Source organism: Manacus candei, unplaced genomic scaffold (genome assembly GCF_025592945.1).
Source record: "Manacus candei isolate 608988 ecotype Guabito, Panama unplaced genomic scaffold, ASM2559294v1 h1tg000066l, whole genome shotgun sequence".
Taxonomy (NCBI): domain Eukaryota; kingdom Metazoa; phylum Chordata; class Aves; order Passeriformes; family Pipridae; genus Manacus; species Manacus candei.
Genome location: NW_026138114.1, coordinates 369,616 through 382,209, shown reverse-complemented (window position 1 = coordinate 382,209; position 12,594 = coordinate 369,616). Strand labels below are relative to the sequence as shown.

At 48.6% G+C, this 12,594-nt stretch overlaps 1 protein-coding gene across 1 annotated transcript in view; it reads left to right on the top strand.

The window, feature by feature from the left end:
• SMARCC1 (SWI/SNF related, matrix associated, actin dependent regulator of chromatin subfamily c member 1) overlaps window positions 1–12,594 on the top strand; it is a 62,623-nt gene that overhangs the window by 4,581 nt on the left and 45,448 nt on the right. The window contains exons 2-9 of the mRNA XM_051806118.1: window positions 748–867; window positions 3,229–3,314; window positions 6,796–6,877; window positions 7,979–8,071; window positions 9,324–9,393; window positions 10,225–10,294; window positions 11,550–11,625; window positions 12,316–12,441. Of these exons, the coding sequence (XP_051662078.1) occupies window positions 748–867; window positions 3,229–3,314; window positions 6,796–6,877; window positions 7,979–8,071; window positions 9,324–9,393; window positions 10,225–10,294; window positions 11,550–11,625; window positions 12,316–12,441 (723 nt within the window). The remainder of the gene's footprint in view (window positions 1–747; window positions 868–3,228; window positions 3,315–6,795; window positions 6,878–7,978; window positions 8,072–9,323; window positions 9,394–10,224; window positions 10,295–11,549; window positions 11,626–12,315; window positions 12,442–12,594) is intronic.

Here is a 12,594-nt window from a genome sequence, read left to right as displayed (position 1 = left end):
TTTAAAAGGCTTCAGAAAACCTGATTTGAGGGAGGAGCAAAGGCTCAGAGTTACCCAGGTGAAAGTTTGGGGTGGCTCATGTTGCTCCATGTTCTGCCTGGAAAAGGGGTGTTTGCTCTACCCTTGGAAGTCTTCTGGCACATGGAGGAGAGGATGTTCAGTGAGTGGACACTGGACATCAGGAATAACAAAACCTCATCTGCTGGGTGGGGTTGTTTTATATTTCATGCTGTGATTCCCCCTTTTGTATTTACATTTTATTTACATTTACATTTTACTGGCAGTAGAACCTTGGGAACTGCCCAGATTGTCCCAAAACATTGCAGGTGGAGTTGTCTGGCCCAGATTTTCTCTTTGTACCACTGGATGCTCTGAGGGTTCATTAGTACTTGGTTCCAGAAGGAGCTTGGGAAGTTATTGCAGAGAGCTCTGTGTGTGGGGGCAGAGTTAGGCTGTTCCTTTATTAGGAACTACAAATGAGCTTGGAGTTAATCTGTGTCTGTGACAGGAGGAGCTGGGGATGATCCACAGATAGGTGCTGGATTTTAAGCCTGAGGCTTGGAAAATGCTTGTACTTGGTGCTTCTTCTTTGCAAACCCAATCCTTTACCCTCTTCCCAGCCTTACAGGGATCCCAAAATCTTCAAACCCTGCTCTACAACTGCTGAGATAACCTGGGGTGTTACTGAAGCACCTTCAGGCTTTCTTTCCCCCTCCCCCAAGTAAACACGTGGTTTTTGTCTTTCAGTATGTTCAGGCAGATGCTCCCACCAACAAAACACTGGCTGGGCTGGTGGTGCAGCTGCTGCAATTCCAGGAAGATGCCTTTGGAAAACATGTCACCAATCCTGCCTTCACAAAGCTTCCTGTGAGTATCTCACCCTGCTGTTCTCCCTCTGCAGCCTGTGCTGCATCCAGGGCTTTGGGAGAGCCCTGCTCCAGCTGGGATTTAGCCCCTGGCAGGGCTGGAACAGCACACTCCTCCTTAAAAGCAGATTTTCGGTGTAATGCAGCTTATTCTCTATGTATTTGAAGTGATTCCTTAATGCTGCGAGAAGGTTTTAATTTCTACTAAAATTTGATATGATTCCTCAGTTCTAAGTCAAATCTGGACTGGTGCACCCTGAACTGAGGGAATAAAATGCACTTTCCAAAGCAAACAAGCTCCCCTCGGGCATTTCTGTTGATTAAACTTCAAATTTGTAATGGTGCCAAGGCTGAAAGATGACTTTCCCATGCTCTGGAGTATCATGTAATTGGTTACCTCAGATAGTTTTCCAGTCCCTGGGGATATTGGTACCTGGAAACAATATCAACAGACTGTAAGAGCTGTTTATTTAAAATTCCAGCTGGAGCCGTGCCCAGCACCAGAGGGACCTTTCCTGGGGAGTGTGAGGTGCAGGAGTGGCTGGAGGGAAGGGGGTGCAGCAGATGGAAGGACAGGGGGATCTCAGGGAAGGGCAGGGATGGGCACGTGGTGCCAAGGGCCCAGCTGGCTGGTTTGGGGAGGCTGAGACAGCTGTCATACATGTGTGAGGGGTTGTGGCATCAGCAGGAGGGGCTGTGCTGGTCTCTGAGGCCCTGGGGAGGGGACAGGGGGTGGTGGAGCATTTACAGCCAGTTCAGACACTGCCCTGGAGCTGTGCTGAACACTTCCAAATGCTCCTGTGTCCCTGCTCCACCCCCCATGGAATGCTGCCTGTTATTGTTCCGTGGGGGTTTCTCCCCCAGACCTTTTGCCCCTGGCACTCCCTCAGAGGGGGGGTCACTTGGGCGAGTTCTCCTCACAGGAGTTTTCAAACTCCCGGGGTGAATCTTGGGACAATTCTTGGATTCATTTCAGGAGGAATTCCTGGCTGGGAGGGTGGGGAGGCCCTGGCACAGGTTGCCCAGAGAAGCTGTGGCTGCCCCTGGATCCCTGGAGTGTCCAAGGCTGGGTTGGAGCAGCCTGGGCTGGTGGAAGGTGTCCCTGCCCAGGGCAGGGGTGGCACTGGATGGGCTTTGAGGGCCCTTCCCACCCAACTCATCCTGGGATTCTCTGAGTATCCTGGTGCTTTGGAGAGCACCCAGGAGCACCACAAGGTGCCATTAAGATCTATCTCCCCATCCCTCCTGGAATATCTGATAGCTCAGTGATGATAAAAAGCTTCAGGGACAGAGGGGAACTTTGTGATGCTTTATTTTGGTGTGGCAGCATAAGCCATAAAACTGTCCCCGTTCAACAGGTGGATAAACCATCTGAGTGCTCACCAGCCTTAAATCACTGTGTCTTATCTTGAAAATGGGCAATAAAGATTGCAGTGGCATCGTAAAGATGCTGTTCCTGGGCTTGTTCTTGCTGTTACAAAGGTGTAATCTGGTCAAATTTGCTGAGCTCAAGTTTAGAGCAGTTGGATCTCTGTCCTCTCAGCTCCTTCCCGCAGGAGACAACTCATCAGTGCACCTTCCTTTGGGTTTTTTCCTGGGAGATGCACTGTGTGCCCCCAGATGAGGTTGGCAGGGGCTTTTTTAGACGTTTAGTTTCAGGTGCTGGTCCAGGCTGGGAAGGAGCTGCTGTTACCCCAGCACAGCCCTCTGAAGGTGGGCAGAGCATCTGAGTTGTGCTGAGCAGGTCCCAGCCTGCTCCTGCTGCTGTTTGGGGCTCAGCTGTGGAATCCCTGGTGCCTGGTTGGGAATTAAGTGACTGCTGGAACTGGATTTGCTATTTTGGGGCAGCTCTGCCCAGTGACCTTTGCAGCTCTGTGTGGTGGAGGGACGTGACTGGAGCTCTGGGAGCTGCTGTGAACGTGAAATATCTGAACCTCTGCTCCAGGGGTTCATTTCTAATGACTTGGTTTGGTCTCCCTGGTGCAGATGATGCTTCACTGACAGCTCTGATTTTAGGTTTAATTTGCTTTGAAATGGGTGTTCAAAGAGTAGCTTGGATTTTTACAGCTCTACAAGGAATTTTTTTCAAGCTACTCCTATAAGAAAGGACGTGGAGCTTTCAGATACATCAAGTTCTGCTTGCAAATACAAAGAGCAAATGCATTTGCTTCAACCAAATGCATTTAACCTTCATGAAACATTCTTAAAGGAGAACCTATAACTCCAAAAGGGATTAATCTGAAAATTACCTATTCATTTGCTAAGTTAGAGGTCTAAAACAACCAACGAGTGTGTATTTGTTTAAAATAATTGCACGTAAGTCACTACCTCTGTGATTTCCTGTGGTTTTTTTGGGTTCCAGGCAAAGTGCTTCATGGATTTCAAAGCTGGAGGTACATTATGTCACATTCTTGGTGCTGCTTACAAATATAAGAATGAACAGGGCTGGTAAGTTTTTTATTTGTGATTTATACACCTTTTGCATGAATCCAAGCACACGAACTGCTTATGCAAAGCACCCAACGTTTAATCCTTCCTGGAGACTCGGGGAGGCAGGGACTGGAGATGGGAAGAGGGAATGTTTTCCTGTGTTGCTGATGGTGGCTTTTTTTCAGACACACCCCCACACTTCTAAATTTAAAGATAATTGGCCAAGTTTAAGGTCTCGGGCCTGTAGTTGGAGTTAATGACGAGTTTGAGGCTCTTTTTTGGCGTTTCCTCGCTGTGTGACTGAGAAAATGGACAGATGTGATGCCTCACATCTGTGAGATGTCCATCTTTGTTGCTGTATTGATTAGAGGGTTTAGTTATAACTGGGGGAACATGAAGACTCCAGTAAATGCTCAGTGTTCCATCACTTACCCATCTCCAGAAATGGGGAATGCAAGCCCTCAGAAGCTCTGCCCCTGCAGCTCTGGACACTGGTATCAAAATACCCCTGTGACATCCCAGGAGTGTTCTGTCCTGCATGTTTTTAAGTCAGAATCCTCTTTCCAAGAGAGCAGGATCATAAAACCATGGAATGGTTTGGGTTGAGAGGGACCTCAAAGCCCATCCAGTCCCACTCCCTTCCATAGACCAGGTGGCTCCAAGCCCTGTCCAACCTGCCCTTGGAATTACTGTATCTGAGAACACTGAGGGGAAGAAATGAGGATGAGAAGTCAATAAATATAAACAAATCAGTAAAAGTAAGCAGAGATTGTGTTTTTGTGTGTGAATCTGATGTTTCTGATCTGTGACAGCATTCCTGGAATTGAGCCTGTGTTGCTGTTACACACAAGAGCCAATCAAAAGGCAAAATAAAGCTGTTTTAGGATGGCTGGTCGATTTTAGGGGTTGTTTATACTCATATCAGCTCTGTCTGAGGTGGGTGTATCAGGAATAAGCTCCTTTCAGGGATTTTCCTTCTCCAGTTTTGCCCCCCCAGGCCATGGCCCCTGTTTGTCTGGGGTGTGCCAGTCTGTCTTGCTGCCCTCTTTGCCTCAAAACAAAGGCATTAAGTGGTTCCCGCTTCATGAATATCCAAATACTCCATTTTTCACCGTGCAGGTCTAGTTTTCAGTCACAGAGGTTTGCCAGCAAAGCTCAGCCACGTGGTTCCCTCCTCCCTCCTCCCTCCCTCGCTGCCCCCTCACAACTAGTGTGGGTAGTGCCTTGTGTCTGTGCATGTGGGACGTAGAGGGAAGTGAGCCTGGAACTTAACTCTCAGGATCAGAGCTAGAGCTTGGAATGTGTCCCTCACTGACTCAACCAAATAATGCGTGGTGTTTTTGCCTGAACTCTGATTTTGATTTGATTTTTGAACGGTCTGCATTGTCGCTCTTGCTTAACCTGTTTGTGAATGATCTGTCTTATAGGAGAAGTACCTTTCCTCGCCATAATAGGTATGTCTGCCAGCTGACATACCTTGTCCCTCACTGCAACCCAAGCTGTTTGCTAGAACCTGGCAGAGGGAATCACTTAAGCTGAGGACAGGAGGAATTGGTGCTATTTGATCCCAAGGGGCAGCTAAAAATGATGCTGTTAATTAATATATCAACACGCTTCTCTTAAAGGGGGGGTTTGAAAAGCAGGAATTTGGGGGCATGTGGAGCATTCTGTGAGTGCAAAGTGCAGGTTTGGAGCAACAGATGTAAAAAATTTTTTGGTCAAACTTCCATGCCCTGAGTGGTTTTGTCTCACAGGTACCAAGAGTTCATTGGGTATTTGGGTCAGTTTGTGTTTATTTGTTTATTTCCCTTCATTTCCATGAAACCATTCTGTGTGTTTTGGATACAAACCGTGGCTGAATAACAGAGAAGTGGCTCGATCTTGCCTCTAAAATCCTTTATTAAGCTGTGTTGTGCAGTGACCTGACAGCCCTGATGTCTGGCCCTTCTTCTGCAAGTCACTGTGAGCTTCTCCACGTGCACAACGCTGCTTAAACCACTCATAAATTCCTCTGAAAGGGGGTGATTCTGACAAATCTGCCAGGATATTGTGTTCAACTTGCCATGCCTTTGGTGTGAAGGGAAGAGCCCCTGATTTAGGAGACAATCCATCCCTCCCTGCTGGTGGCTGTTCCTGCAGAACCCCCTGCCTGTCCCTCCTGGACAGCCCAGGGAGCCTCCAGGGGAGGAGAAGGTGGTGGGCTCAGCTGAAGGGTCTTTGTTTAGTGTAGTGGTGTGTCCTTGCTGTGCTGCCCTCCTGCTAACGGGGTTTGGGGCTCAAAACTTGCTTTCCTGTACCTGCACTGAGTGTTTATCAACCTGAAAATGGATCTGTTACTGGAAACAGGGATGTGTTTGTAAGGAACTGTCAGTAGATGTGGGATAAATGTGTGCTCTAGGCTGGGGTGGGCACTTGGAGCCTGGCAGTCCCTGCCTGGGGGGGTGTGCACGGCTGTTTCACCATGTTACATGTGCCCAGGGGATTTTATTTCACCCTAAGGTCCCTTCTGACACCACCTCAGCACCCAGGTGGCGTTTGCAGGCTCCAACAACAGCTTTTCCCAAACCCTGGGAGGTGCAGCAGGTCATGTTTTACGTCTCAGAGTCACCAGGCTGGTGATCTGAAGTGATCCTGGTGCTTTGGGAAAGGCTGGGTTGTGAAGGGTCAGCCCCAGGTCTGTGCTAAGCCCTGGTGGTGCTGAGCCCCCTTGGGACTGCTGAACATGGTGAGGGTGCTGGGGTTGTCCCACCTCTCACGTTTTTGGAAGTCTCCACTCAAATCCTTCCTTTGAGTCCATCCATCCGTGGATTCCAAACGTGTGCACGGTCCAGGTGGGTACAGCAGGATGGATCTGGGGGGTCCTGTGGTGCTTCCCAGTAGGAAGCCTCAGATTTTGTTATCCCCCCCTTTCTCACGGACAAACCTCCATGGTTACTGCAGCAGTTTTGACTATTTGTCTGTGCAATAACAAAGTTTGAAGTCCCAGAGTCCAACAAAAGCGATGAGAAAATGCTCCCGTGGATTATCAGCTCCCTGTGCTCTGGGGGGGTGGTTTGTTCTCACATCAGGCAGAGGAGCTGCTGCTTTTCCTGCATTCCCAGGACAGGTGGATGGGTGCAGCTGGAAGTAAGAGAAACATGAGAGCCCATCCATGACTGTTCTCACGTAGCTGTCGGAATCCATCGTGATCCCGTGTGTCCAGGGATCCCCTGTGGCTGTGCTGGAATGCACAGCCCTGCTCCAGGGCTTTGTTGGACAGTGTCAACCTGCCTTTCCCCCCCCCAAACATTTCACAAATCAGCTGCATTTTGTTGATTTGGTTCCTTGTGGTTTTTCTGGCTCGCGAGGGGCTGCCCAGTGAAGCAGAGATGGGTGTGGTTGTGCTTTGAGTGTCCTCACGTCGCTCCACCAGCCACTGTTTGTGTGGAACGGGAAGGATTCTTGGCTGCTGGAGGGGGGGGAGTGGAACTCAACATTTTTGAATGCTTTCCCTTCCCAGGAGGAGGTTTGACCTGCAGAATCCCTCGCGGATGGATCGGAACGTGGAGATGTTCATGACCATTGAGAAAACACTAGTGCAGGCAAGGAGCTCCCACCCACAGCCCACAGGCTCAGGGCAGGCTCTCCCTGGGTCCTTATGTGCCTCACGACCCAGGGAGGGGTTTCATCCTGGACTTCTGCAGGAATATTGGGCTCTTCTCTCCCTCTCCCACCCATTTCAGTCACAATTCCATGTTCTCACTTGGAAAGTTCAGGGTATTTTCATCTGTACTCTGGATATGCAGAGGGTGAGGGAAACCTGTTGTGAGGTGGGAGAAAACATCCTGAGTGTCCCCATGTCCCACCCTTGGGGCTGAGGAGCTGGTTCTGTACACACCCATTCCATGGCTCACTCCTGAGACTTTTAGTTTGATCTAAATTTGACTGTTCTCAGGTTAGGAAACATTTGAGAGTCTCACTTTATCAAGTGAGTTATTATCTATATCCATTAAGCAGCTCTGTGGAGGCTTATTTGAAGTTAAATTTTTTTAACTCCCGCATGTGAATAATATATTACTTTTTTTCAAACTCTAAAACCAAGCTCAGTGTATAATAGAGTCAAAACATGACTTTCAGGAGCTTGTCAGGAGTGGAGATAGGAGGAAGGGACAGCAAAAAGCCACAGTGCTCTCACTATGAAAACCTCTTGCTGTCGTTGGGGTGGTTTCAGGGCATAACAGAGTGAAAATGAAAATTGCAGGTTTGATTAGTGAGCCCCTCAGTGCTGTGGCAGTGAGTGACTGTGCATGGCAGTGCTGCAGGGCAGATCCCAGACTGGAAGCTGACACTGGGAGACTCAAATTCCCTTTGAAGCAAAGTCTCCCCCAGGCTGTCAGGAATTCCTTGCCATCAAAGCCGTGGTTTGTGTTCAGGGTGTTGTGGAACAGGAGGGGGAACAGCCCCGTGGGGTGAAGGTGTGGCAGAGCTCACAGCACATCCAGACAGAAACCCTGGGAGGGCTCTGCTGGGGAGGTGTGTGAAGGGAGTGCTGGGGGTTCTGGAGCTGGAATTGGTGAGCTGTGTCACCACCTGACCTGTGCTCCTTTGGAGCTTCAAGCCTTGGGGATTTTAGTAGGAATGTTATGATTTTTGTCACAAATCACCTCCTAATTCCTCATTTGACATGCTGTTCTGTCCCCCAGAACAACTGTCTGAGCAGACCAACCATCTACCTCATTCCTGACATTGAGCTGAAGCTGGCAAACAAACTGAAGGACATTGTCAAACGGCACCAGGTGAGTGTGGGGCAGCAGATCCTCAACCAGGGCTTCCAGGTAAAACATCTCTGCCCACCCTGAGCCCAGGAGTTCCATCTGGAGTGTGTCTGATGGCACGAGGCAGCAGCACCAGGTCACCTGTACAAACCCACCTCTGCTCTGAAAGTGCACCTGGACCTGCTGCTGGAGTGAAAGGTGCTTCTGGGTGAGGTGGGTGCAGCCCCAGCTGATTTATTGTTCAGTTCTTGTGCAGAGAGAGCAGGAGCTGGGCCAGAGCTGAGCCTGGAGAAGGCAGTGTGTGATACAGCTGTTCCACACGGGTGGGCACAGCAGGAGGAACCTGGAAATCACTGTGATTTTTTGCTTTATTTCACTTCTTTGTTGCCTGTGCTGAACAGGTGGGCAGTGTATTTCTGAGAGCCAACGTGCTGCCATTGTAATTTAATATACTAAATAATGATCTGAACAAGATTAATGACTTCATCTCTCGAAAATGTAAACGGTATTTTCACTTGTCTTGAGAGAAATACCTGGAATGTGACCTCTGGATGGTCTGGTGGCCTTCTGTGTCAGGATCATGCAGAGCTGCAGCCCAATGGTTTCTTTCCCAGATTAAATGTATTTCCTGTGTTATGATTATGAACCATCATATCAGCTTCAGTTGGGTGGTTTTTCACAAGTTACTTGTAACTATTTGGCTCATTTGGAATGTTATCTATTGCTTAAATTAGAGTTAACGAGTCAGTTTTCCTTTCATAAAGGAATTCTTTCCCAAAGGAGTTCTGTGGTGAGCTCAAGGCTTGCTGTATCCAGGAGTGATTTAAGGGATTTTTAAAGCAGGCAGCTTTGTGTCTAAAGGGGTGTGAAGAGCAGAAGACAGAAATTGCCCCTGGTTGTGCTTTTTGGGCTTTTTTTCCTTTGCTCTGCCTCTGAATTCTCATCTTGTTGCCAGCTTTGCTTCTCACTCTCTTGATTATTTTCATTTATTTAACCCATTGCTGTCATGTCTCCTGTATTCCACCCCCAGTACCTGTGGCTCCCTCCTCCTGCCATCCCAAGTCCTTGTTGCAGCCCGTGCAGAGGAATTCCATGTCCCTTGTCCCAGCACAGAGCCCTGGGATCTCTGGGATTCCAGGGAGAGGTTTGTCCTCTGTGCTGCTGCAGATGCTGTTCCTGTCCCTGGTTCTGTGGGATGGGGGTAGGAAGCAGCAGCCAAGGAGTTTGGGGTGATGTGGTCAGGGGTTCTCATGGGGTTTCTTTCTTCCCCCAGGGAACAGTAACTGAAGAGAAATCCAAGGCCACCCACCACGTTTATCCCAGTCCTACCTCAATGGATGATGGTAAAAACCCTTCCCAGTTTGGCAGTGGGAATGTCTCGTGACTGAATTCCATGAGCAGTGGGGTGTTCACACAGACTCAGGGTGTGCCCAGCCTGCTCCTGAGAGCCACCCACCAGCTCATGGAGAATGCTGGGCCAGGGGAGGTTGGATATTGGGAAAATTCCTCCTGGAAAGGGCTGTCCAGCCACAGGGCAGGGGTGGAATCTCCAGCCCTGGAGGGATTTCAGAGCCCTGTGGATGTGGCACTTGGGGACATGGGCAGGGGATGGTTGGACTCCATGGTCTCGGGGGGCTTTTCCAACCCCAGCAATTCCATGCCTGTGTGTTCCTGTCTGTCCAGGAATTCTTTTGGGAATGCTGATGCACATCACTGTGAGTGGTTGGCAGAGTGGCTGCAGTAAGGAGGCAAGCTGGTGGATGGTTGTTGGCTGTAATACAGTTCACTCTGCCTCTGTTGGAGGTACTTAAGGTCCAAAAAAACCCATAATTTAACAACTGCATCCTTCAGCAAACAGCAAAAAATTGCTCTCATTTTTTAAATCTTGACTCCATTTAGTTGCCTGTTGGATTGTTGTTGTAGAGTCTGAGTTTCACAGCCATAAACCCCCTTTTTCCATCCTCCCTGGCCTGTGCTGGCCACTAGATGGAAGTGTCCCTGCTGTTTGCAGGGACTGTGTTCCTCTGGAGCTGCTCTGTGCTGGCAGCTCCCTGCCCAGCCACGGGTTTGTGTTTAACCACTTCAGGTTCATGGAGTCAGAAATATCCAGAGCATGGAAAAGTGAAATAATGTGCTGTTAATCCAAATGTGACCTGGATCTCTTTCCTTGGCAGATGAATGGTTGAGACCTGTGATGAAAAAAGACAAGCAGGTGCTGGTACACTGGGGCTTCTTCCCAGACAGGTAAGGGAAGGTGGGGCAAGAAAGCAGATTCCAAGTCTTCATTCAGTTTGTTGAAGGCAAAGTCCTGATCTCAACGTCCAAAGCTTGAAAATAACCACTGATTTACAACTGAAATGTGCACATCCAGTGGTGGCACTGGCAGGTGGGGGTGGAAAGGAGAGGGGTTTTCTGCAAAGCCACAAGTAGCTGGTTGCAAATCGATCCAAATTTCAAAGGGTGGAATGAGCCTTTCCTCTCGGCTTCAAGGGAGAGCTTCTGGTTGAGCTCTGGCAAAGAGGTTTCACTCCACGGGTTGCCTTCAGCCAGGTGCAAGTGGCTGTTAAAGCTTCCACTGGAGAGAGCTGGTGTTGTTGGGAGGTGTTAAAATACAGTGGATGTGCTGTTGGGACCTTCAGTGTATTTGCAAGAACTGCTTGTGGAAGATGAATCAAAAGATTGATAACCCAACATCGACCTCAATTTAAATAACCTTTTCAGGCTACCAAAATCTGCTGTGCACACACAGAATTCCCAGGAACCGTATTTCCCATGAGCGTTTTCAGTGGAAAAGAGCAAACAACAGTCACACTGAAGTTTCTTTCTTCATACAGATGAAGAACCTTTAGATGTTTCTGTGTCAGTGGTCGATTTTGTGTTGGTTCTGTGTGTGTGTTTATAAATGCAGGTATAAACACGAGGAGTTCTGCACATCTTGCCATGCACGTGACTTGCCCCAGTTCCTCATTAGGTGCCTGGTGTTGATTACAAAGTGTTTTGGCTTTTGCTCAGTGCAGCAATAGTAAATAGACTTTGGAGGGAACAGCGTGTGGAAAAATGAGGGAATAGCATGGGGAACAGTGAATGTCAATAATAAATGGTTTCCAGAAGGAGAGGGTGCAGATTCCTTCCTTCCAGGAATCCAGCAGCTCTTGCTTTAAACTGCTAAGAACAGAACAAAGTGAGCTAAGTTAATTCCAGGGTTTGATCAGGGCCTCAGAACTGCCTTAGCACACCTGGATCTCTCCAGAGTTACAGTTTTAACCTGGTCCACGGGCATGGATTTGGAATTCTGGTGTGCACAGGATGCCTTGGCACCCTCCCTCTGCCCTGTGTCCTGTTCCTGTGGCAGCAGGGATTGTTCCCTGTGGAGAACACTCTGCTGTCCCAGCCCTGGGATCTGACATGTCCCACTGCTGGCTCCCCACTGCCTGCTGCTGGTCCCTGGGGAGGAGCAGCCCAGGCACCAAAGGCTGTTCTCTCTCCCCTCTCTCCTCAGCTACGACACCTGGGTTCATGCCAACGAAATAGATGCTGAGATTGAGGACCCTCCAATTCCTGAGAAGCCATGGAAGGTGGGTGTCCCTCAACAGCTCCCAGAATTCCTGGTTTTATTCTGTTATTTGCCTTACACAGTGTTCTGGCTGTGCTGCTCATCCCCACAGAGTTAGAGCAGCTCAGGCCTGAAAATAACTTGGAGTCTGTTCAAACACCACTTACTCCAAGTAGTAATTGGTAACTAACTGGAAAACACTCTTTTTGAGTATAAATCTGTCATGAATAGTAAGATATAATTGTGTAAGATATTAATAAATCAAAAATAAATTGTATTAATTACTCTGAAGCTCAAGAAGTTTTTTAGTTCTTAAGCTAAACTTTATTTGAAGATGGATATTTTAAATCAAGATATGGCCAATTCTCCTTACTTTTATTGATGTTTGTGGCACATCTGCTCAGGTGATCTGTGTATTTAGGAGATTTTGATGGTAATTTTCAGCATCCAGAGCTGCTGTCCCAGCTCTGAGAACTGCCCTCACATTTCAGGAGGCTTAAGAATGGTTGAGGAGCAGAGATTGTGTTCTGGGCTTGGTCGTGTTGTCCTGCCTCATGAAATTCTCATGACTGTGTGTAAAACCACTAGGAGACAATTTGGGTGTTCAGACCCTCATGAAGCTCCAAGAATGTCCTTAATCCTGCAGGGAAAGGTCTGCCATGAAGTGCTTTGTTTACAGAGCATCTGCATGTCCCTGTCTTCTGTTGCTCAGGTCCATGCCAAGTGGATTTTGGACACAGACGTGTTCAACGAGTGGATGAATGAGGAGGATTATGAGGTGGATGAGAACAGGAAATCCGTGAGCTTCCGCCAGAGAATCTCCATGAAAAATGAAGAGGTGGGTGGTCCTCTGTTGAGGAGCTGTGCATCCAACTGTGCATCCACTGCTGTTCTTTATCCCTGCATGGATGGAGCTGGGGGGGTTCACTGGAGAAGAGGAGGCTCCAGGGAGACCTGAGAGCTCCTTCCAGGGCCTAAAGGGGCTCCAGGA